The sequence below is a fragment of the Gastrolobium bilobum genome, unplaced genomic scaffold, assembly GCF_033153095.1.
Source record: "Gastrolobium bilobum isolate Gb01-03AN ecotype WA unplaced genomic scaffold, APGP_CSIRO_Gbil_v1 utg4972, whole genome shotgun sequence".
Taxonomy (NCBI): domain Eukaryota; kingdom Viridiplantae; phylum Streptophyta; class Magnoliopsida; order Fabales; family Fabaceae; genus Gastrolobium; species Gastrolobium bilobum.
Genome location: NW_026895385.1, coordinates 17,338 through 43,661, shown reverse-complemented (window position 1 = coordinate 43,661; position 26,324 = coordinate 17,338). Strand labels below are relative to the sequence as shown.

At 38.3% G+C, this 26,324-nt stretch overlaps 1 protein-coding gene across 1 annotated transcript; it reads left to right on the top strand.

Annotated features, from left to right (window-relative positions):
* Positions 1 to 26,324, top strand: LOC133308765 (uncharacterized). The gene is made up of 14 exons (XM_061509461.1): positions 1 to 533; positions 624 to 716; positions 964 to 1,026; positions 1,254 to 1,340; positions 1,476 to 1,619; positions 1,742 to 1,902; positions 2,210 to 2,444; positions 2,609 to 2,719; positions 3,369 to 4,427; positions 4,549 to 4,812; positions 17,191 to 17,376; positions 23,340 to 24,494; positions 24,774 to 25,121; positions 25,512 to 26,324. The coding sequence occupies exons 1-14, from the start codon at positions 120 to 122 to the stop codon at positions 25,788 to 25,790; spliced, it is 4,599 nt and encodes a 1,532-aa protein (XP_061365445.1). The 5' UTR covers positions 1 to 119; the 3' UTR covers positions 25,791 to 26,324.

The window sequence follows — 26,324 nt, the reverse complement described above, 5'->3', positions numbered from 1 at the left end:
AAAGCAAAGAGCATTTTTCATCATAAGAAAGTTTGAGGGTTTTCAGAATTGTTATAACATTAGGGTTTAGGGTTTATGTGAGGCTCTTCCAGTAGCAGACAAAGCTTTTGAATCTGGTGATGACGAAGGTTCACGGGACAGGGGTGTACGATTTCCGGCGTCACAGAGTGGCGGAGTACCCGGTGGCGTCGTCGTCGTCGTCGGCGGAGTCGAATCAAAAGGCAAGTGTTTCGAGCACAATCACTGTCTCTGAGATTCAGCGTGACCGTCTCACGAAGATTGCAGAGGCTAACTGGTTGAAAACCGGTGATGCGGAAAGGACCAAGAAGCCCTTCGACCCTGACCTGGTTCAGAAAATTTACGAAACTGAATTGTTGGTGAAAGAGGGTCAGGGTGACAAACCTGTTCCATTGCAGAGGGTGATGATCCTTGAGGTTAGTCAGTATCTGGAGAATTACCTTTGGCCTAATTTCGACCCTCTCACTGCTTCATTCGAGCATGTTATGTCCATCATCCTCATGGTCAACGAGAAGGTTTGGTCTTCTCTTCTGTTCAATCAGTTTTAAGTTTTTATTTATGCATAGCGTGTTGTTGTGTAACGTTTTTGTGTGTGTGGCTTGCAGTTCCGAGAGAATGTTGCAGCTTGGGTTTGCTTCTATGATAGGAAAGATGTTTTCAAAGGGTTTCTTGAGAGGGTTCTTCGCCTAAAGGAACAGGTCTCTATCTCTCTCCCTATCTATCTCGTTTCTTTTACTCAGTGATGTATGCATTATAACCGCATTTGCTTCCCTTTGTGTGTGTAAAGTAGAAGCACCCTTACTTGTGCATTTTACACACAAGCTCACTTTAGAGGAGGCTTACTCCTTTTTCTTTACCTGTTGAAGTGGGAGGGTGACGTTTGATGGTTGAACCCTATGTACATTGTAACATTTTGCTAAATTTTATGTTCAAATTTTACTGTAGGGAAGAGAACTGAGTATAGCCGAGAAGACAAATTACCTAGTTTTCATGATAAATGCCTTTCAGGTATGCCGGTACCGAGCTTCATCCTCTACTTAAGCCATCATATTTGTTGGCTGTAAATGTACATGTTTACATATTTGGCGTTTTAAGTTTTATTTAACTTACCTAACAAGAATGTTGGAGTAGTCATTTTATTCTGCTTCATTTCCTTTAACATTCTCATGGCAGTCAACAAAATAGGCCCTTAGATTACTGTTGAATGTACCTAAGCTAATAACTTCGCATTGCAGAGTTTGGAAGATGAGGTTGTTAGCAACACAGTCTTGAGACTAGCTAGTTTGAAATCCTGGTACAGTTTGTCTCATGGTCGTTTCCAGGTAAGATTGAACGAAAAGATCAACTTTTGTGGTGGAATATTACATTTGTTTTTGTTATTCTTTCTAAATTTTGGTGATTAATGTTATTCTTTTCAAGCTAAATGCATTTTGTGCTATTGTTTTTCACCTATGTAGATGGAGCTTTGCCTTAATCCGGGTTTGATCAAGAAATGGAAAAGGATGACGAGGAAGGAACCCGTGAAAGGAGGACAGCATTTAGATCCCTCAACTACTCTTGAAGTGATGTTCTTGAGAAACCTCATAGAAGAATTTCTGAAGGTTGTAATTGGTTAAGCACTTTGAAACTATGCTATAATCTCTCATGTTTTTGAGTACGAAATATTTTCTTAAAAGTAGTTGGCTGAATGTCTTTTTGTTGCCTTTTTTCTTTTTCTTTTTAGATACTGGATTCACAGGTTTTTCCCCGGAGACAGGTATCTGGTGAGGATGATGAACTTATTGATGCTACTGGTTCAGGACTAGTTAATGATGCTTGTGTCCTTTATTGTGAGAGGTTTATGGAATTTCTTATTGACCTCTTGAGTCAGTTGCCAACGAGGAGGTATGTTAATATGATTGATTATCTGCGGTCTCTATTGTTTAAAGGTTGAGTTGTTTTCTTTAATATTATATAATTTGAATTTTATATATATACTGCAATTGATGGAAATGGTTGATTAAATCACTTCCATGATTAGCAATATTCTTTTTCTTCCCTGGAAACTGTGGTTGGACTGAAAATGGATTTCATTCTTAGACATTAAGGAAGAAGGTTTTAGACAAGTCATTCTGCTTGTGTAATCTTACTGAATAAATGCTTTCTGTTTTCCTAATATATCTATTTACTCTTCTCCTCGTTTGTGTTGTAGGTATTTAAGGCCTCTAGTGGCTGATGTAGCTGTAGTTGCCAAATGCCATTTGAGTGCACTCTATAGGCATGAAAAGGGGAAACTTTTTGCCCAGTTGGTTGATTTATTACAATTCTATGAGGGATTTGAGATTAATGATCATACTGGCACACAGTTAACAGATCATGAAGTTCTTGAATCTCATTATAGCCGACTGCAGTCATTTCAGCTACTTGCATTTAAAAAGATGGGCAAGGTATGTTTAGATGTGATTTAACTAAATGAAGAAAATCTAATAAAAATCCTCCTCTACTATGTATTTAGTGTAATATCATGTAATTTCTCATCCTACCTCCCCCTAATTTCATGTTTGTTGGAATGAGCTGATTATGATAATTTCTTTTTTCATTCTGGTTGTAGCTGCGGGAACTTGCTTTGACTAACATTGGTTCTATTCACAAGCGTGCAAGTCTATCTAAGAAATTGTCTGTTCTTTCTCTCGAGGAGTTAAGGAATTTGGTTTGCTGTAAGGTGTGTCATAAATAGATGCAACTCTTTACACGTCTTCATTATTATTATTATTTTTTTATATAATCTTGATTTTTGATCTTCAATTATTCCCTGTACCACTTATTCAGTGTTGAGAGTTAGAATTGTTTGTTACTATATCTTTATTGCTGTTAGTTATTAGTGTTTTAGTTTAAATTTTACTTATTCTTCTTCCTGTCTTGCTTTATATCTTTTTCTCTTTTTAATTTACTCTCAATTTTCCTGTATCTTCGGTGGGAGTTCGTGAAATTAGCAATACATCAAGTTCTGTTCTGAAGATAAATTGTAAAATTTTCTTTTTCAATTTAGTTGTCATTAATATACTTATCCAGATAATTGTGAGTTCTACCTCAATTTAAGAGCTTGCTTCACCTTTCTTCTAAATCCATACAGGCTTCCTTATCGTTGATTTCTGGATTATGATACTACAAGGGGGGAGTGATCTTTTGTTATCTTTACAAGATGTTAGCAGGCTAGCTATTGTAAATTTTGCCAAAGGGGCTTATATAGTATTATGTACTGGTTCTGTTGATTAGTTTTAGATATAGTATAATTATGCTTGCAAGTGTGAGCCATGCATTGATTTTCAATACCTAAAAACTACTGTTTGTGACAATGTTTCTTAATGCAGCTCAAACTGGTCTGTAAGGAAGATCCCTGGTCAGAGAGGGTTGATTTTCTTAATGAAGTAATGGTATCCTTTTTTGAGAAGCAACAATCTCAAAAAGAAGCTATCAATGCTCTTCCTCTTTACCCAAACGAGCAGATTATGTGGGATGAAAGTGTTGTACCAAGCATAAATTACTCAGGAGAAGGTTGTTTGGCTTTGCCAAAGCTTAACTTACAATTCTTAACACTTCATGATTATCTTCTTCGAAACTTTAATCTCTTTCGACTTGAATCAACATATGAGATACGTGAGGACATTCAGGAAGCTGTTCCACATCTTCTTGCATATATTAATATTGATGGAGAAACTGCTTTTCGAGGTTGGTCAAGAATGGGTGTGCCAATTAAACAATTGAAGATCACTGAAGTAAAACAACCCAACATAGGAGAAGTCAAGCCATCATCTGTGACTGCAGAAGTTACTTATAGCATTTCCAGCTATAGATCCCAGATTAGATCAGAATGGGATGCACTCAAAGAACATGATGTATTGTTTTTACTATCTATTAACCCATCATTTGAGCCTCTTAGTCCAGAAGAAGAAGACAAAGCTAGTGTGCCTCAGAAGCTTGGCCTACAATATGTTCGAGGATGTGAAATTATTGAGATTCGTGATGAAGAAGGAACCCTCATGAATGATTTTTCTGGAAGGATTAAAAGGGATGAGTGGAAGCCACCAAAGGGGGAGCTGAGAACAATAACTGTGGCTTTGGATACAGCACAATACTACATGGATGTCAATAACATTGCTGAGAAAGGGGCAGAAGATGTTTATGGTACATTCAATGTGTTGATGAGGAGGAAGCCAAAAGAAAACAATTTTAAAGCCATCTTAGAATCAATAAGGGATTTAATGAATGAATACTGTATTGTTCCTAAGTGGTTGGAAAACATTTTTCTTGGTTATGGAGATCCTTCAGCAGCACAGTGGACTAATATGCCTGATCTATTGGAAACAGTTGATTTCAAAGATACTTTCATAGATGCTGATCACTTGAAAGAATGTTTTGTGGATTATGAGGTTGGTATGTCATTTATAGATTTGTAGATATTATTGTTGCATGGATGTGATTGAAGTTTTCCTTTGGGAATTTTAGTATGAAATTAAGATATTCATATTTGTTTCTTCATGTATCCTTCAGGTTTCTTTTGTTAATCCTGATGGCACAGAAAACTTGAATCCAAGGCCTCCTTTTAAGATCAAGCTTCCCCAAAAGCTCAAAGGAAACAATGGTGCTCTTACTGTGAGTGCAGTGTCTACTATTGGTGCAACAAATGGTATTGATATGGCTGATGCTATTCATCAGAGAGAAACACTGATTATTGAGGCATATACTCCTCCTGACCCTGGCCCTTATCCTCAAGATCAGCCAAAACAAAATTCAGTTAGATTTACGCCCACTCAGGTGCACTCAGCTCTTAAACTCATTCATAGAATGCCACTTTTCATGTATAATGGTATTTTCTTGCATTCTTTTTTCTGTCCCCTGCTCCCCCTCAGCAGTTGAATTTGACCAAATCCAAGTGATTTTCAGATGGTCAAATGGATGCCTCTGGAATGTATAAATACAATATTTGTACTTCTAAATCCATTACACATTTAACTATATGGCTTAGTTAAAATTACGGCTTGCGTCCTATTTCCCTTGCATATTGTCAGTAATGTGAAATCGATGGTCAGTGTGTCTGATACCTTCTAAAGGTTTTGGTAAGAATAAGCTGACAATGATTTAATGGTAGTGTGCAGTCCATGTAGTTTTCTCATGTATTTGGTTGTCGAGGAATGCCCATATTTTCAAGGGTGTCTCTTTGCACTTACATTGGATAGGATTGTGTTAACTGCTTCTTCTTGATGTTCTGCTGATGGTTGTCTTAAAGCACAAAGAAATTGGACAGCTTTGTTTCTGTTTTGAGCCATGTTGATTTGCTGTTCTGTTTGGGCTTTATGGCAGTAGGCTAATCCTTGGATTTGGATCACCTGCTGGTGCAGTTATCAGAATTCTAGAGAGAGAGAGAAGGAGAGAGAGAAGGGGAGAGAGAGCCATTGATTTAACTGAATATTTCGCACTAATAAGACTTGTACATGAAAGCTCTATTTATAGAGCACAATGGTGACTCAGATCTGATCTGAGACACCAGAATAACAAACTTACAAAATAGAGAAACAGAGAAACAAACTAACAGAAGAAAGAAAGATCTGATACATGCAGTAGCAGAATAACATAGCTACATACACCTACATATACACGATACAACAGAACACAAAGCTAAAGCTTGTTCATATCACTAATATCCTCCCGCAAGCTCAAGGAGGCTTGGAAGCAACAAGAGAACCATCCAAGACTTTGAGCTTGGCTCTCAAATCAGCAAAACGAACAGAACTTAGAGGCTTAGGAAGGGTATCAGCTAGCTGATCAGTAGAGGGAATATGCATGACCACAAGTTTGTTGCTGAGAACACGCTCACGAACGAAGAAAATATCGAGTTCCATATGCTTGGTTCTGGCATGGAGAACTAGATTTCGAGTCAAAGCAACCGTACTCAGGTGGTCACAAAAGGTGTGAGGAATAGAGAAGGAAATATGGAGCTCTCCAAGCAAAGACTGAATCCACAAGAGTTCAACACAAGTAATGGCTAAACTTCAATACTCAGCTTCAGTACTAGATCATGCAATCAATGTTTGCTTATTGGACCACCAAGAAATAAGATTCGGACCAAGAAAAATGGCTGCACCTGAAGTGGACTTCCTGTCATTTGGGTGCACCAGTAGTAATATCCCTTGAGCTGTAAAACAAAGTAGATAGTTCCTGCCTAGTTCCTGCCAAGTAGTGCAGAATTCTTTTGACAAACTTTATTCACTGCATAGCAAATGTCAGGCCGAGTAATGGTTGCATATTGAAGAGCACCAACAATGAACCTGTAGTGATGAAGATCAGAGTAGATGTGAGAGTAGAAGTGAGAACCTATGCGAGACAACTTGCAGCCACTAGCCATAGGGGAAGATATTCCTTTAGCTTCATGCATAGAGGCTCTAGCAAGAAGATCACGAATATACTTGGATTTAGACAATATCTTATTAGAAGACCTCTTTACTTTAACACCAAGAAAATAATCAAGAGAACCCAAATCTTTCAAAGCAAACTGGGAATTGAGTTGAGTAACAAGATGATCAATAAAAACAGAATCAGCCCGTGATAATGATATCATCCACATAAACAAGGATATAAGTGCAGCTGGATGAGCAATGACAGATAAACAATGATGGGTCACACTTGCTGGCCTGGAAACCGAAAGATTGGAGAGAAGTTTTCAATTTATCGAACCATGCTCGTGGGTCCTGTTTGAGCCCATAGAGAGCCTTGTTAAGCTTGCATACAAGTTGTTTATTAGATCCTTCAAAACCTGGAGGCTGAATCATGTACACTTCTTTATCAAGATCACCATTTAAAAAGGCATTATTAACATCTAATTGCCTATGAGTCCAGCCTTGAGTGAGAGCCAAGGTAAGCATAATGTGAACAGTAACTGGGCGAACCATTGGACTAAAAGTCTCATTGTAGTCAAATCTAGGTTTTTGGTTAAAACCTTTGGCAACCAACCGTGCTTTATATTAGATGATTGAGCCATCAAGATTTTCTTTTAATTTGAACAACCATTTACATCCAATTGCAGACCTGTCATGAGGAAGAGTAACAAGAGACCAAATGTGGTTAGCCAACAAAGCATTATACTCGATCTGCATTGCCTCAAGCCAAGGTGGATTGGAAAGGGCTTGCTTAACTAAAGTTGGTTCAACATGAGTAAGGAGAGCTTGAGCTCTAGCTAGAGTTTTGGATCTGGTTTGAATGGAACAAACAAGTGAATGAAGAAGAAAGGTGTTAGAGGGCAAGAACTCAGAATTGACAGACTCATGTGAGGAGGATGATGAGGAGGCAGTACAGGACTCCAAGGAAGGAGGAGTTGGGGAGTTTCGATTGGGAACAGAATTTATAGGAGGGGATACGAGTTGAGAACCAGGTGTGGGAGAGTGATTAGGAATTTGTGGTGATGAGGTTAGATGATTATGGTTGACACTGGACCTAGGTTGTCAGTAGCGGCCCGTAGCGCTGTAGCGGATAGCGGCGGTTGGCCGCTACAAACCGCGACGCTACCCGACATTGGCCGTAGCTGAAGGTAGCGGCATAGCGTAGCGGCAATACCGCTACACCGCTACACCACTCCCATGTTGGAATTTGATGGAGAATCCGAAGATGATGTTTTCTTCATTAGTTCACTTCTTGTACTTGATTATTTGACAATTTTATTGTTCATTCGTGTTTAATTTTGGATCCTTCCTTTATGTTCCTTGTATTTGACATTGATTGTGGAATTATGTGTTTGATTTTGTGTGACTTCTTATGTTTGAGCATTAATACTAATGCGGTATTGCCTCGTTTCTTGACTGTTAGTATAATATATGTGGAATTAATACTTCACCGTAGCGGCAATACCGCTACCCGTTACACCGCTATACCATTTTTGGGGTCAGCTGGTACCGGTCGCTAACTGCTACTGACAACTATGCACTGGACAAAGGTGTAGACTGTTCTGAGTGAGAATTCAATGAAGTAGGACCCTGTGCATTCGATAAAGAACTGCAGACTGTTGAAGAAGTTGAAATGGAGAGAGGTATAAAATGGGTGGCTGCTGGAACAGGAGAGGCATTGTTGCCGTCCAGGAACTAGCAAAGGGGAACAAATATTCATTCAAAATTACATATTTTGAAATGAATATTCTGCCATCCTTGTTATGGAAAATGTACCCTTTATGACTGGTGGAATATCTAAGAAAAACACACTCTTGACATCTATATTCGAGTTTTTGATTATTGTAAGGTCTTAAAAAGGGAAAGCAAGCACACCCAAAAATTTTCAGGAACTTGTAATCAGGTTTAGCTTTGTAAAGTCTTGTGTAAGGAATTTCAAAATCCAAGGAAGCTATGGGTACACGATTGATGAGATAGACGACTGAATTAAATGCATAGTCCCAAAATTTTAGAGGAAGAGATGTATGAGAAAGAAGGGTCAAACCAATCTCCACAATGTGTCTATGTTTTCTCTCAACCACACCATTTTGGTGTTGCATATGAGGACGGGTTACCCAATGTAAAATACCATGTTGTTGTAGGAATTGTGTGAAAGATCGAAATTCCCCACCTCAGTCTGTTTCGATAGCCTTAACAGAAGCATGGAACTGATTTGTAATCATGGAATGAAATTGTTTGAATATGGCAATAGCATCTGATTTTTGTTTAATGGGATATATCCAAGTATGCTTTGTGTTTGCATCTACAAAGGAAATGTAGTATAAATTACCAAGAGTAGATTTTATAGGTACTGGTCCCAAAGATCACTATAGACTAATTCAAAAGGGATATTATAGACAAATTGTGAAGGAGGAGAATGAAATCTATGTGCTTTTCCAAGACAACAGGAAGAGCAAAAATCCAGCTCATTTTTATCATCAAAGGAAATTTTACATGAATTGAGAACTCTCTTTAAAGCTACATGATGTGGATGTCCTAAGCTACAGTGCCACAATGAGTAAGAAGTATTAGAAATGACATTGGAATTTGTACAAGTATAAAGCTGTGAACTATTACAACTTGAAACCATTGAAGCTGGATGTGACACTGAAGGAGACTAGACATATGTTGAGACCATTGAGATTGGATGTGAAACAAAAGGAGACTGAACAAATGTAGTGACGTGAGGTAGATGCATACTTGGAAAACAGTACAAACCATCTTTACTCACTGTTCCTTCTAGAAGAATTTTATGGGACTCCTGCAATTTGACAAGGCATTTAGAGGAGTGAAATTCAAAGTAAGCATTGTTATCTTGTGCAAAATGTCTAACACTTAGAACCGTTCAGGATAATTCAAAAAGGGTGGGTGGGTGTTTTTATGGAATTTTGTCCTAATCAACAAATGAAATTCAATTAATGAAATAAGAAAAGGTGTGGATGACTTGCAAATTCTTCACTATGGAAGGAACAAGAATAAGATTTTTAAGTTTCAATTTTGTTTGACAATCAACAGGAGATAACACTTTTGATGAACCAATTGCAAGAATAGGCAAACCTTGTCAGTTACCAATGATTACTTGATCACTACTAGAGAGTTGTTGACTCTGAAGTAAGTTGGATGGATGTGAAGTAACATGATGACTGGCACCAGAGTCTGGGAACCACTCAATGGTTGGAACTGATGTTGGAAAAGGCAACAGACCTGGTTGAGAAGCTCGAGAAGTTATCATTGCTTGTGCTGAGCAACAACTATCACTTGAGGAGCAGAATTTACTTGCTGACAAACATATTGATATGGTTTCTGTTGTTGAGTCACAAAATACTGCAACTCACTTGCAGTTGGAGGTGGAATGTTTGGCACAAAATTTTCGTCAAATCGATACCAGCACGAACGTACATCATGACCATATTTGTAACTGTTAGAATATATTAGATGTGATTAGATATGATTAGATGTGATTAGATATGATTAGATATGATTAGATTACTTCCTATCCATAAATATTCTGATTGTATTAGGTCTGGGCCTTTCACTTAAGCCCATTCGGGTCTCTATATATTGTAACTCTCTGAATTAGATCAATATACAACATATTATTTTATATTCAAGTTGGTATCAGAGCTCTTTGTTCTGGGAATTTTCGTTTTCGCTAAAACCCTAAGCTCACTGCTTAGGCGTTCTCTCCTTCCTCTAACGCCGTGCGTCCCTCCGGCTTAGTTCTACACTGTTCACACGGTTTTAGGAAAAAAAATTACTGTTCATCTCGTCCGTACGGTTTACTGTTCACCGTCCGTACAGGCTACACTATTCATCGCGTCCGCACAGGTACTGTTCACCCCCCGTCCGAACAGGTACTGTTCACGAAAAAAAAATATTTCTGTTTCAGATTTGGTCATCTCCTATATAATATTATGGCAGCAAATGATTCTGATCATTCGGAGGTCAATTCTCAACCTCCTCCTGTCAAAAATTCTCCCAATATCATCTCTACCAATGTTGGGTCCATTACCTCTTCAAAATTGAAGAGTTCTGTTAATTACAAGAATTGGGCCACCTCTCTTGCTGCGAATATAGCTCAGCAGTCAGACAATGCATCATTTGGTTCAGTTTCTCTCTCACTTGCGGACTATGCTGCACTCCAAACTCTTTTCAAGAAGGCTTCTCCTCAGTCTCAGCCTTCTGCTCCATATACTGGTAATCCCGTTGCTTGTGTTTCTCAATCTACATCACTTGGCACTTGGATATTTGACTCAGGTGCTACCGATCATCTCTGTGGTAATAAGGAACTCTTTACATCTCTTACTTAATTTGATTATTTACCTTCATTTACCCTTGCTGATGGAACCAAACCTCCAGTTCGTGGGATTGGACAAGCTCGTCCGACCTCTACCTTGGCCTTGACATCTGTTTATTACATTCCTGGCATCCCTTATAACTTAATTTCTATTAGTAAATTGATCCACTCCCTCACTTGAACCATTACTTTTTCTAACCATTCTGTTTCTGTGCAGGATCCGGGTACGGGGAAGATGATTGGAGTGGGTCGTGAGTCACGGGGGCTTTACTATCTAGAGGTGCCTCGTCCTTCAGTGGCATGCTCTCTCACAGAATCTCCACAACTTATCCACAGTCGCCTCGGTCATCCAAGTCTTTCAAAGTTGCAGAAGATGGTTCCTCTTTTATCCGGTCTTCAGTCTTTAAATTGTGTGTCATGTCAACAAAGGAAGCATACACGCTCCTCTTTTGCCAGTCGAGTCAATAAACGAGCTGATGCCCCTTTCTCTCTTGTTCATTCAAATATCTGGGGTCCAAGTCGTACCTTGTCTGTTTTAGGTTTTCGGTATTTCGTTACCTTTATTGATGATTTCTCCCGGTTGCACTTGGATTTATTTAATGAAAAATCGTTCTGAGTTGTTTTCTATTTATTAAAAATTTTCTGCTGAAATTCATACTCAATTTGGTGCCTCTATTCATATTTTACGTATAGATAATGCTAAGGAATATGTTTCTGTGAACTTTTCTAATTTCTTAGCCAAACATGGTACTTTACACCAAACTACTTGTCCTCACACTCCACAATGGAGTAGCTGAACGTAAGAATAGACATCTTATTGAGACTGCACGGACTCTTCTTATTCACATGCATGTTCCTCTTCACTTTTGGGCCGATGCAGTCCTTGCCTCTTGTTTTCTCATCAACCGTATGCCTTCATCTGTGCTTAATAATGACATTCCTTATAACTTATTGCTTCCAGATGTTCCTCTCTATCCTTTATCCCCACATGTCTTTGTTTGTACCTGTTTTGTTCATGATATCACCCCTAGTAAGGACAAGTTAACATCTAAAGCCTTTAAATGTCTTTTTCTTGGTTATTCTCGTCTTTAAAAGGGTTATCGTTGTTATTCTCCCGATCTTAAGCGTTACTTAGTTTCCGACTTTTCTTGATCAACAACCCTTTAATTCTATCCCATCTCCGTTGTCACAGGTTGATCATGTTCTTCCTGTCCCTTTTCTTGACTTGTGTTTGCCAGCTGAAGGCGCTTCTATTCCAGATGAGCAACCTATTGCTTCTAATCCAGATGAGCAACCTATTGCTTCTATACCTGCGGACCGTCCACTTCTCACCTATCAGCGTCGTAAAACTGTGCCTCTTGTCGACTCGACTCTTGCTGACTCATCGCCCTCTGCTATTGATTCTTCCTCTCCGGATCCTTCACCAGAGGCTCTTCCCATTGCTCAAAGAAAAGGTACACGTACTACACGTAATCCTTATCCTCTTTATACCTTTTTGAGCTATGACCGTCTTTCTTCACCTCATTTCACCTTTGTTTCTAGTCTTTCTTTTGTTTCTATTTCTAAGACCACAGGTGAAGCACTTTCCCATCTAGGGTGGCGCCAAGCGATGCTTGATGAGATGACTGCACTTCATTCCAATGGCACTTGAGACCTTGTTTCTGCTTCTCCAGAGAAGTCTATAGTTGGTTGTCGTTGGGTGTTTACTGTGAAAGTTGGACCTGATGGCCATGTCGATCGACTCAAGGCACACCTAGTTGCAAAGGGTTTTACTCAAATCTTCGGCCTTGATTATAGCGATACATTCTCTCCGGTCGCTAAGATGGCGTCAGTTCGCCTATTTCTTGCTCTTGCTGCTGTTCGTCATTGGCCACTCCTTCAACTTGACATCAAAAATGCATTTCTTCATGGTGATTTACAAGAAGTCTACATGGAGCAACCACCTGGTTTTGTTGCTCATGGGGAGTCTGGGAAGGTGTGTCGTCTTCGAAAATCCTTATATGGTCTCAAGCAGTCTCCTCGAGCATGGTTCAGTCGCTTCAGTTCTGCTGTTCAGGCGTTTGGCTTAATTCGCAGTAAAGCTGACCATTCTGTATTTTATAGGATTACATCTCCTGACAAGTGCATCTATTTGTTAGTCTATGTTGACGACATCATTCTCACTGGAAGTGATCAAGACGGAATTCGTCAGTTAAAACAGCATTTATTCAGTGTATTTCAAACTGTAAAGAACCTTGAGGTCACCACCCCAAAAGCTAGCTCAAAGGGTGGGAGTGCCTAAGACCTTATAAACTCCACATTAGTTGCACATACAACCAACGTGGGACTATATATCTCAAGATATGAATAGACATTGTTAGATATGATTAGATATGATTAGATTACTTCCTATCTGTAATTACTCCGATTGTATTAGGTCTGGGCCTTTCGCTTAAGCCCATTAGGGTCTCTATATATTGTAACTCTATGAATTAGATCAATACACAACATATTATTTTATATTCAAGTGTAACAAAGTTGACAATGAACGTTGGATCGAGGACCTTGTCCACGTCCTTTGTTATTACGTCCTCCAAGTCTTCCTCTCCCTCGGTTTGCAGTATTAGAAGGAGCAGAATCATGAAACTCTTGCTCCTGGTTCATGCTCTGTTTCTGGTTCAGTAAAACAGGGGCAAACAGAGTATTTTTCTCTGTGATTCTGAGTTACAACAATGTTGACAGAGGTTAGGTCACTCAACAATGACTCACTCTGTTTCAGTAGAAGCTATTCAAAGGCCATTAGCTCGATTGCTATATCAACAACTCGATAAGCCTTTTCGCTTGCATGAACACTTAGAACGAAGGAATTGTAGTCTGAAGGAAAACCTTCAAGTATGTAATTGATTTGATCCTCAACAGAAACAGGATTGTTGATCGCCTTCAAGGAGTTGCAGAGAGTTTTGATTCTGGTTAAGTACTCTGAAATTGTCTTCGCACTCATTGAACAGAGTTCAGATTTGAGGGTTCTGGCCCTCGATTTCATCATACCGTGAAACAATTGATGCATCTTGTCCCAAGCTTCATGAGAATGTTTCACTCCAATGATTTCATTCACTATCGATTCAGAAAGCGTTTATGTAATACCCCAGAAAAATAATAGTAATTTATAATACAATAAATTAGTAATAGTAACAAATTATAAATTAGTAGTAATAATAATAGTGTATATATATGCTTATATAAATATATATTATTAGGATAAGATGATAAATTGTGATTGTTTGAATTATTAATTTATTGATCATTTATGCATTAATGTTTGATTAGTAATGTGATTGGATTAGAATGAGTCAACAAACTTAATTTGATTAGATATCATGAGTCAGCCTTGAGTTAGCAAATGAGTTAGTGATATTTTGAGGCATAAAAAAAAATTTAGAATAAAAAGGAAATAGTGTATAAAGCCAATATATGAGCCAGGTACATCAATGAAGAATAAGGAAATAATTGTACGAAGCCCATATCTGAGCCCAGAACTCCAATTATAAATAGAGGCCTAGCCTAAACAAATCAAATCACTTCCAATCCTCAGCAATTCTCCTCTGCTACTCTTTTCTTACTTCAATTTTTTTTTTTTTTTTTTAATTTGGTTACAACCGCTTCTCTTCTCTAATTGCTTTTCCTCCTAGAAGTCATCAAACACGGAGACCAGGTAATCCTAATCTCTAGGTGCTCTTAGGTTTGTTTTATATGAAATTTGTTCGATGTATCCTAATCCTTTAGAAGTAATAGATTAATTATATATGTTTATGTTTGATATAATCCCAATCTTTAGGTAATCTGTAGGTTACTTTATTTAAAATTTATTATATGTAATCCTAATTCTTAGAGAGTCATATGGAAGCTTGACATGGATCTTATTTGATGTAATCCCTATGTTTATGGCACCATAGATTTGTTTTATATAAAATTATTATATAAAATCTATTGGGTGTGTCACAATCCTTTAGGTTTAATAGATTAATTTTATATGATATTTTATTTAATGTTATCTTGACCTTTAGAAAATAATATATTAGTTTTATATGAAATTTATTATAAATATAATCCTAACCTTTGGTTAATTGTAGGGTAATTATATATGAATATTTTTGGGAACTTTATTGGGTTTAACCTCTAGAAATTAACATGATTAATTATATAATTATTTTGGAAATAATCTTAATGCTTTGATGGTGATAAGTGGAGAAGATAGATAATGAATTATGTATGATAGAAATTTTACCTTTGATAAAATGATGGAAAATTGATTATGTGCGATATGAATCTTATTGAATAATTGTGGTTATTATGATTTTGATACCCTAGAATTAATGATTAATTGATATGATGATTGGATTTGAGTTTTACTCTGATAGATGTCGGATATTTGAATTATGATATTCTTGGATAATTGAATTTGGGATACTCTTGATTAAATTGACGAGGAAATCATGAAAACTATTTGAGGAAATTTTCCAGTTATGATAATCGTGACAAGATTGAATTGATTGTGTGTGATTGTAATAAATAATGGTGGGAAGATAGCTTTCAGGATGGTACTTCTTGAAAGTGATGAACACAACCTTTGGGCTTTATGCCTTTGATATTTATTTGATGTGACAATGATGTTTCCATTCTTCCCAAAGTGGTATCTGGCAACAGAGTTTCCCGGGGTACTAGTAGCAACTTTGGGAAGAGGTGTGCACACTAGGATTTGATATTTTGTTGATGGCCAATTTTGATTATACGTGGCTGGCAACAGGAACTCCCGGGTCTACTATGGTTCTCTTTCCAGTTCCCACTAAATACACTAAATGAGCTTAAACACAATTAATAATAGAATTTGATACCTGATTTGATTATGATGAATATTTGAGTTGTGATTATTATCATCTATGTAATATTGTGATTAATGTTGTGCTGAATATGTTAGTTGATGATTATCCTTATTAAAATATCATTGAGTTGATTATGCTGATTTATTGAGATATAATTATTCTAAATAAAATGCCTTGATTGATTTTGAGTTGATTATAATTATTGATTTACTTATGACTATCTTCGTTTTGTTCTAGATTGGGATTACTAGCTTTTGCTGATTGTTTGTCTTTGTCTTTGTGCTGCAATGATCCTTCGGAGGAGCAAAGTTTTAGTGAAACAGGTTGCAAAGTTTGGGGTTTGCAGTGAGCAGTAAGGATAACATCTCAAACTTTTCAAACCAGGCTTAGGATTTACAAATATATTAGATATATTTAGATTCTTAAATTATATTTTAAATTTTTAAATATTTACATTGAATATATATATTTTGGAATAGGATTATCTTTTAGTTAGCCTTGCACTTGTCCCTGTTACAGGTGCGGCGGTAACATTTCCTCAAATTGATTTTAGTTTAGCTTCCTCAATATTTATGTTATCTTATTAAATAATCTAAATGTTATTTTTTTACAATATCTCTATTATAGGAATATTTTATTATTGTTAAAAATTGTTAGAAATTTGGGGGTGTTATAGTTTAAAGAAGCCAAGTCAACAACTTCTGATCTTGTGTGAGCCAAGTTATGTACTCTGGATTGATCGATTCACTGTCTCGATCTTCTTCGGTGAGAAACTTCAACGGAACTTTTGGATTTACAAGGAATCGATGAAGTTGATGAGTTCTGATTATTGGCTCAACGATTTGACTCCAAAACAGAAAGTTATCTTTCGTAAGTTTTACGGAAATCTGATAGTTGAAGAGATTTGGAGTTTTCTCCATCAAAATTGCGTGATTCGAGCTGCAATTTGAGTTGGCACTGTTACTGTTGTTGTTTTCTTGAGTAGATGACGTTGCGGAAGCCATGAGTGGATCTAGATCTGGATCAGGCCCTCCGAATGAAGGCTCTGATATCATATCAGAATTCTAGAGAGAGAGCGAGTGAGAGAGAGAGAGAGAAGAAGGAGAGAGAGAGAGCGCCATTGATTTAACTGAATATTTAACACTAATAAGATTTGTACATGAAAGTTCTGTTTATAGAGCACAATGGTGACTCAGATCTGAGACACCAGAATAACAAACTTACAAAATAGAGAAACAGACTAACTAACAGAAGAAAGAAAGATCTGATACATGCAGAAGCAGAATAACATAGCTACATACACGATATGATGATACAACAGAACACAAAGCTAAAGCTTATTCATATCACTATTACCAGTCAGAGAGCATCTGGGTCCCACATTTTAAAATATTGCGGGGCCTACATATTCTTCCTGTCTCTCTCTAACTAAAGCTGTAGTTTAACTGCAGGTGATCCAAATCGCTTATGCTTCTCCCACATGTACTTTATCCTCTTATTATCCTATTCTCCATTTGTAATTACTAAACTAATAATAATAATGTGGAATGTTCCCATTGAGCAGGTTGAAGCAATTATCTCAGGCGTTCAGCCTGGCCTAACTATGGTTGTGGGGCCACCTGGTACGGGAAAGACTGATACAGCTGTTCAAATTCTGAATGTTCTTTATCATAATTGTCCTTCTCAGAGAACCTTAATAATTACGCATTCAAATCAGGCTCTTAATGACCTGTTTGAGAAGATAATGGAGGTAAGATTTATTTCTCCTCTTCAATTCTTATATGTTGAATTTGTTTGCTGTTTTTGAATTTGAGTTTTATTTAGCAAATAATGTACTAGTGCATGCTGTGCAATGTTTAATATGTACTTATGCAGGGAAGGCAGATGTTGATGCTGAAAACATTGTTTGTTGTTTACCAACCATTAACTTTGTAATTTGTATGTAGTACGGTTTTGGTTTATTAATTGACGGAGAATAAAGAAACTTTATGTGTCTATGAAAAGCTTTAGTAGTTGAGTGTTAAATGACTTAAATCTGTAATGCTTATGAATATCAGATGTTTTAGCTATTCAGGAATCATAATCATTGTTATAAAGCCTAGACATTTTCAATAACTAGGGGTCTTAGTAATTATAGGTTGTGTAGAAGTCAGTCAAAAGTCATTAATTAAGCCACTTTCAGCTGGTCAGTTCTAGATACATATTGGGTCTATAAGTAGTGATTTTCTATGTAATTTAGAAAGAATTTGGAATTCAGAATGGAGCGAAAGAATCAGAAAATATCTTTTGATATTCTTCTCAACTTAGGATTAGAATTGTGACTGTTCTTATTCCTATCCAAGGAAGTGGACTCTTTTCCCACACAAATTCTTTATACCATATACCTACCAAACCTATTTTCATAATTTCCCTTTGCTTCCCACCCTAACTTTAAATAAATTCCTGTACTGTATCAGTTTTGGTACCAGAGCAGGTTTTTACTATTTTGTGCTGCAATGACAACATGAAGTGGCAAAGAATTTTGAGGTAGACTCTCAGATAGTGAAAGAGATGACTTGTTGCTGCAGATTGAAGAATATTCAGAATATATCTTCTGGAGTGTCTTGTCAGCTTATGATAAAAGTTCTGATCATATCAGACTTCTATCCTCCCACACAAACCCTTATGCCACATATCTACCAAATGCATCATTAATGTTGGCTAAATTCTTGTACTAGAGAAGGTCATAGTTAAATGTAAAAGAATACGTTGTGTATTGATCTGTGTCAGGGAGTGAGTTACAATATATAGAGACCCTAATGGGCTTAAGTGTAAGGCCCAAACCTAATCCTAATACAGTCAGAATACAGTCAGACTATTTACGGATAAGACAGAATCCAATCATATCTAATCATATCATATCTAATATTCTCACACTCCCCCTCAAGCTAGTGCGTATATATTATGAGCACCAAGCTTGTTACAAATGTATTCAACCCGAGGACCTCTAAGAGCTTTAGTGAAAACATCCGCTAGTTGATCAGAGGAGTTGACGAAAGCAGTCTTGATTTCTCCCGACTGAATCTTTTCTCGAATGAAGTGACAATCAATCTGTATATGTTTGGTCCTCTCATGAAAGACAGGATTAGAGGATATATGTAGCGCAACTTGATTATCACAGATGAGTGTCATGGGTTGTTTCTGTTCACAAAGATGAAGCTCCTGAATCAACTGCTTTAACCAGACTAACTCACAGGTAGCATTTTCCATTGCACGATACTCAGCTTTTGCACTAGATCGAGCAACAACAGGTTGTTTCTTGCTCTTCCACGAAATTAAGTTTCCTCCAAAGAAGACACAATAGCCAGAAGTAGAGCGCCTGTCCGAGGGTGATCCTGCCCAATCAGCATCTGAATAACCACAAATTTCTGTATTTCCCTAATCTGAATACAACAAACCTTTTCCTGGTGCTCCTTTGATGTATCGGAGGATCCTCACAGCAGCATCCCAATGTGAATCACAAGGGGAATCAAGAAACTGACTAGCCGTACTAACAGCGAAAGAAATATCTGGCCTAGTCACAGTAAGATAGTTGAGCTTCCCAATTAGCCTCCGATAACGTCCAGGATCAGATAACGGCTCCCCCTGTCCGGGTAATAACTTGACATTAGGATCCATAGGTGTATCAACTGGTTTACTCCCCAACATACCAGTTTCTTCTAGGATATCCAAGGCATATTTCCTTTGACAGATAGAAATGCCCTGTCTGGATTGCGCCACCTCAATTCCCAAGAAGTAACGCAGCTTCCCAAGGTCCTTTGTTTGAAATGTACTAAACAAATGTTGTTTTAACTGACGAATTCCGTCTTGATCACTTCCGGTGAGAATGATGTCGTCAACATAGACTATCAAATAGATACACTTATCAGGAGATGTAATCCTATAAAACACAGAATGGTCAACTTTACTGCGGATTAAGCCAAACGCCTGAACAACAGAACTGAAGCGACTGAACCATGCTCGAGGAGACTGCTTGAGACCATATAAGGATTTCCGAGGACGACACACCTTTCCAGACTCCCCCTGAGCAACAAAACCAGGTGGTTGCTCCATGTAAACTTCTTCTTGTAAATCACCATGAAGAAAGGCATTTTTGATGTCAAGTTGAAGGAGTGGCCAGTGACGAATAACAGCAAGGGCAAGAAAGAGGCGGACTGACGCCATCTTAGCGACCGGAGAAAATGTATCGCTATAATCAAGGCCAAAGATTTGAGTAAAACCCTTGGCAACTAAACGTGCCTTGAGACGATTAATATGGCCATCAGGTCCAACTTTCACAGTAAAAACCCAGCGACAACCAACTATAGACTTCTCTGGAGGAGCAGAAACAAGGTCCCAAGTGCCATTGGAATGAAGTGCAGTCATCTCATCAAGCATTGCTTGGCGCCACCCTGGATGGAAAAGTGCTTCACCTGTGGTCTTAGGAATAGAAATAGAAGAAAGACTAGAAACAAAGGTGAAATGAGGTGAAGAAAGACGGTCATAACTGAAAAAGGTATAAAGAGGATAAGGGTTACGAGTAGTACGTGTACCTTTTCTTTGAGCAATGGGAAGAGTCTCTGATGAAGGATCCGGAGGGGAAGAAGCAACAACAGTGGGCGATGAGTCAGCAAGAGTCGAGTCGACAGGAGGCACAGTTTTGCGACGCTGATAGGTGAGAAGTAGACGGTCCTCAGGTATAGAAGCAATAGGTTGCTCATTTGGAATAGAAGCACCTGCAGCTGCAAAGACAAGTCAAGAAAAGGGACAGGAAGTACATGATCAACCTGTGATATCTGAGATGGGATAGAATTAAAGGGTTGTTGATCAAGAAAAGTGACATCAGCGGAAACTAAGTAACGCTTAAGGTCGGGAGAATAACAACGATAACCCTTTTGAAGACGAGAATAACCAAGAAAGATACACTGAAAGGCTTTGGATGTTAACTTATCCTTACCAGGAGTGAGATCATGAACAAAACAAGTACAACCAAAGACATGTGGAGTTAGAGGATAAAGAGGAACATCTGGAAGCAATAGATTATGAGGAATGTCATTGTGGAGCACAGATGAAGGCATGCGATTGATGAGAAAACAAGAGATGAGTACAGCATCTGCCCAGAAGTGAAGGGGAACCTGCATATGAATAAGAAGGGTACGGGCAGTTTCAATGAGATGTCTGTTTTTACGTTCAGCCACCCCATTTTGTTGTGGAGTGTGAGGACAAGTAGTTTGATGTAAAGTACCTTGTGTGGCCAAGAAATTAGAAAAATCAATAGAAACATATTCCTTAGCATTATCACTACGTAGAATACGAATAGAAACACCAAATTGAGTATGGATCTCATAGCATTATCACTACGTAGAATACGAATAGAAACACCAAATTGAGTATGGATCTCAGTAGAAAACTTTTTATAAATGGAAAATAACTCAGAACTATTTTTCGTTAAATAGGTCCAAGTGCAACGGGAGAAATCATCAATAAAGGTAACGAAATACCGAAAACCTAAGACAGACAAGGTACGACTTGGACCCCAGATATCTGAATGAACAAGAGAGAAAGAGGCATCAGCTCGTTTATTGACTCGACTGGCAAAAGAGGAGCGTGTATGCTTCCCTTGTTGACATGACACACAATCTAAAGACTGAAGACCGGACAAAAGAGGAACCATTTTTTGCAACTTTGAAAGACTTGGATGACCAAGGCGACTGTGGATAAGTTGTGGAGATTCTGTGAGAGAGCATGCTACTGAAGGACGAGGCACATCCAGATAATAAAGCCCTCGTGACTCACGACCCACTCCAATCATTTTCCCCGTACCCGGATCCTGCACAGAAACAGAATGGTTAGAGAAAGTAATGGTGCAAGTGAGGGAGTGGATCAACTTACTAATAGAAATTAAGTTATAAGGGATGCCAGGAATGTAATAGACAGATGTCAGGGCCAAGGTAGAGGTCGGACGAGCTTGTCCAATCCCACGAACTGGGGCTTTGGTTCCATCCGCAAGGGTAAAAGACGGTAAATGATCAGAATAAGTAAGAGATGTAAAGAGTTCCTTATTAACACAGAGATGATCGGTAGCACCGGAGTCAAATATCCAAGTGCCAAGTGATTTAGAATGAGAAACACAAGCAACGGGATTACCAGTATAAGGCTGAGACTGTGCATTGTCTGACTGAGCTATATTTGCAACAATAGAAGGAGAGTTAACCTCCGAGAGATCAGGAGATGCTGCTGCCATTTAAAGATAAAATATAAAAGCCGTAAACGAAGGCAAACGATATCCAATCAAGAAGAACCACGCGTCTAAGGTCAGACCCACAGAGAAACAATCACAGATCCAGAAAGGGGAGGAGAAGGCGAGCTTCTCTGTCCAAGAACGGCCGGAAAAAGCCGCCGGAATAGTGCTCACGCGCCGGCAGAAGGTGGCGCGTGAAGCCCACGCGCAGTGAAGACAGGTGGCGCGTGACGGCGCGGGCGAGATGCGTTGCTGACCGGACCACCACAGACCTGGTCGCCGGGAAGAGAGGGTCCTGATCGCGTGAAGTTTGGTCGGAAAATTCGCCGGAAAAAGTCTCCGGTTGCCTGAACAATGATTCTGACGGCGGGCGGTGGTTCCGGTGGCCGTCGGAGGTGCTGACGCGTTTGGAAAAATCACTCAGAGGCTGTTTACAACTCTAGAAGGCTTGCCGGAAGGACGCACGGCAAGAAAGAGGACTCCTAAGCAGTGGGCTTAGGTTTTTAAAGCAAAAAACAAGGTTTCTGAGCGGAAGCGAGGGTTCCTAGAACGAAAGAGCTCTGATACCAAGTTAAATGTAAAAGAATACGTTGTGTATTGATCTGTGTCAGGGAGTGAGTTACAATATATAGAGACCCTAATGGGCTTAAGTGTAAGGCCCAAACCTAATCCTAATACAGTCAGAATACAGTCAGACTATTTACGGATAAGACAGAATCCAATCATATCTAATCATATCATATCTAATATTCTAACCGTCATTATGCATGCAATGTTCTAAATCTGTCAGTGTTTGTAATCAAAGAACTATTGTTTTTGTCAATATGTATTATATTAATCAGTAATTTTGTACGTAGTACATTTTTTGGTTATTACTGTTAAATTAAAGTCTTGCACTAGTAATATCACAGTATCATGCATGTAATATATTAAATATTCGGTATTAAATGTTTGTAATCAAACTAAATTAAGAAGTAATACCAAAATGCTATTTAAGACATGCAATCATTGTTGGTCTTTCTCTGAGTTGAGACATTACATAAGTGTTTCTGTTAGCTGCTAGTTTCACTACAGTTAGCTGAGTTAGTTAGCCTAATCAGATTCTGTTATGATGCTGGGTCAAGATTCTGTTATGAGTAGTTAGCTTGGGATACTATAAATGTACTTGTTCAAACCTGTGTAAAGTAACTTTGCAATAACAGATTTCAGATCACAAAATTATCTTATACTCTGTCTTGCTTTTTTATCTCACTTTCGCTTTCTCTCATTTTCTCACCTGTGCACAACTTCTATCAAGCACCACAATAATATTTGGTTTCAACGAATTTAGTTTTGTGGAAGATGAACAGTCTAACACAGCTTATTAACTCATGTTTTTTGATAAATCCTTGTCAAGGATTCTTTGCCTTCTGTACTGAAGTTTATGTATTTCGTTTTACTCCTTTTTGTTTTAGAGAGATGTACCTGCACGTTATCTTCTCCGACTTGGTCAAGGAGAACAAGAGCTAGCAACTGATCTTGATTTTAGTCGGCAAGGTCGTGTTAATGCAATGCTGGTCAGACGGTTAGAACTGCTGAGCGAAGTGGAGAGGCTAGCAAGATCACTTCAATTGCCAGAGGATGTGGCTTACACTTGTGAAACTGCAGGGTACTTTTGGTTGCTTCACATTTATTCACGCTGGGAGCTATTTCTTGCTGCTTGTGCTGATAATAAAGAAAAGCCAACATTTGTTCGAGATCGTTTTCCCTTCAAAGAGTTCTTCTCTGACACACCACATCCTGTGTTTACAGGCAAGTCTTTTGAGAAAGATATGCGGGCTGCTATGGGATGCTTTTGTCATCTTAAGACTATGTTTCAAGAACTTGAAGAATGCCGGGCATTCGAATTACTCAAGTCAACAGCTGAGAGGGCTAACCACTTAATGACCAAGCAGGCTAAGATTGTAGCAATGACTTGTACTCATGCAGCTCTAAAGAGGAAAGATTTCCTTCAGTTAGGTTTTAAGTATGACAACTTGTTGATGGAAGAAAGTGCCCAAATTTTAGAAATTGAGACTTTCATTCCAATGTTACTCCAGAGGCAGGAGGATGGTCTTGCACGGCTTAAACGCTGCATTCTGATTGGTGATCATCACCAGTTGCCTCCTGTTGTGAAGAATATGGCTTTCCAAAAATACAGCCACATGGATCAGAGTCTGTTTACTAGGTTTGTCCGTTTGGGCATTCCTTACATTGAGCTAAATGCTCAGGGAAGAGCTAGGCCAAGTATAGCTAAACTTTACAATTGGAGATACAGAGATTTGGGAGACCTTCCTTATCTAAAGGAGGCAGTCACATTCCAGAGGGCAAATGCTGGATTTGCTTATGATTATCAGTTAGTGGATGTTCCAGATTACCTTGGTAAGGGGGAGACAACTCCATCTCCTTGGTTTTACCAAAATGAGGGAGAAGCAGAATATGTTGTCAGTGTCTATATATACATGCGTCTGTTAGGGTATCCTGCAAATAAGATATCGATTTTGACTACTTACAATGGTCAGAAACTTCTCATTCGTGATGTTATAAACAGGAGATGTGTTCCATATGACTTCATTGGTCCCCCAAGCAAGGTATGTGACTAATTCTTTACTTTTAAATTATATTTTAGATTAAATTTCTAAATGATTTCTTTGATTAAGGTGGTGTCCATTTTGGGTTTTTGATTTCTGAAGATGAATTTTTTATTATTATTATTATTTACTCTTACAAGTCACCAAGACAAATTTTAGGCTCTAGCAATGTTGTGTAAATTCCCCCCCCCCTCCCCCCCAATCTGATATTATTGTACATATTTAAATGTTGTGATCTCAATCAAGTTATCTTTGTTTTCTGTTCATGACTTCTCTCAGGTTTCTACAGTGGATAAGTTTCAAGGACAGCAAAATGATTTTATATTGCTCTCTCTTGTGCGTACTCGATTTGTTGGTCACCTACGTGATGTAAGAAGATTGGTGGTCGCCATGTCACGTGCTCGGCTTGGTTTATATGTCTTTTGCCGCCGTTCTCTTTTTGAGCAATGTTATGAGCTGCAGCCTACATTTCAGCTGCTTCTTAAAAGACCTGACCGCCTTGCCCTTAATGTGAGCGAGACTACCTCATATACTGAACGGGTTGTTGAAGATCCTGGAACTAGACATGATGTACATCTTGTCAGTGGCATCGAGGAGATGGGTAGTATCGTAGATAGGCTTTATCAGGTATGTCTCACATCTCATGATACAAGAAAGTGCTGTGTTTATATATATGTCGGTGACTCAACTCAGATTCTTCACCCCTAGAAGTTATTTTCTGTTATTCTGATTCCTTCCCCACCCCCCTCCAAAAAAAAAAAAAAAAACGAAAGAGATGAGAGGATAAGGAATCGTCCATAACTTAAGAACAGAACACAAAACAAAGAAAAAAGAGAAAATCAGTGGAGCAAATTGCTCAACCTCAACATATTTGGGAAACATCATTGGCGGATGTGATTTGCACCAAATAGAAGCGAAATGTCTCTTATCTGAAATATACACGCACACACATTTTCTGGGTTCTATTCTACAAAAAATGTCGATGAATTTTTTTTTTTTTTGCATTTTTATTTCCAGGAAAAGTTGAGACATCAGTTTGAACAAAATGGATCTTATTTAAGTCACCTAGAACCATCAACAAATACAGATGAGGTGCAAAACAGGCAGCTGACTATGGACATTGATGTTGCCGAACAAGCAGAAGATATGCCACATGAAAACGAGGAAGCTACAACAGTTGATAACCATGTGGCTGGAGATAAGCCACCTGAAAGTAGCATGGAAGATGTTACTATGGTTGACAGCAGTACTAGTGTTGCAAACGGGAGCCCAACACTAGAGAAGCCCTTCAAATGAGCAGACATGTGTTAGAGGTGCCACAAGGTATGCAAATGAGCACTAGACTATCTATGCTGTCATTGCACATTTATTTGTTTATAATTTTTTCCAGAGATATCCTTAGTTTGTGGGGATTCCTATGTCTTAGGTAAATATCTCCCAAATTGACAAAGATGTAGCAATAGTAAATGAGATTTTGGATGTTCTAATGCAAAAGATCAGGTAGAGGTTTTCATGTCTTGTATGTTCCTGTTATAGTCAGTCCATGGGATTGATTATTAATATCGGGTGCCAATACTTAAGGGGGTGTTTGGCTTGAGGCTTTTTACAACTTTCCTATGCAAATGTGCTGAGGCTCCTTGAAATGTCGTGTTTGGTGAAGGGTGATTTACTCATAAACCCATTCGTCTAAGATGCATTGGTTTTTAAATTTTGGAACCGAAAAACAGCTTTATGTACTATTTGGAAAGCTTTTTCGGAGATGGTTTTTTGTTAAAAAGCTGGTAATCTCACTGTTCACTCAAATTTTTTCACTATATACTACCTCCAACC

Bases quoted from the DNA above. Each gene is read 5' to 3' on its own strand.
- LOC133308765 (XM_061509461.1), top strand. From the start codon at position 120: ATGACGAAGGTTCACGGGACAGGGGTGTACGATTTCCGGCGTCACAGA. The intron at 534-623 runs GTTTGGTCTTCT...TGTGGCTTGCAG, and splicing joins TCCTCATGGTCAACGAGAAG to TTCCGAGAGAATGTTGCAGC. The intron at 717-963 runs GTCTCTATCTCT...ATTTTACTGTAG, and splicing joins TTCTTCGCCTAAAGGAACAG to GGAAGAGAACTGAGTATAGC.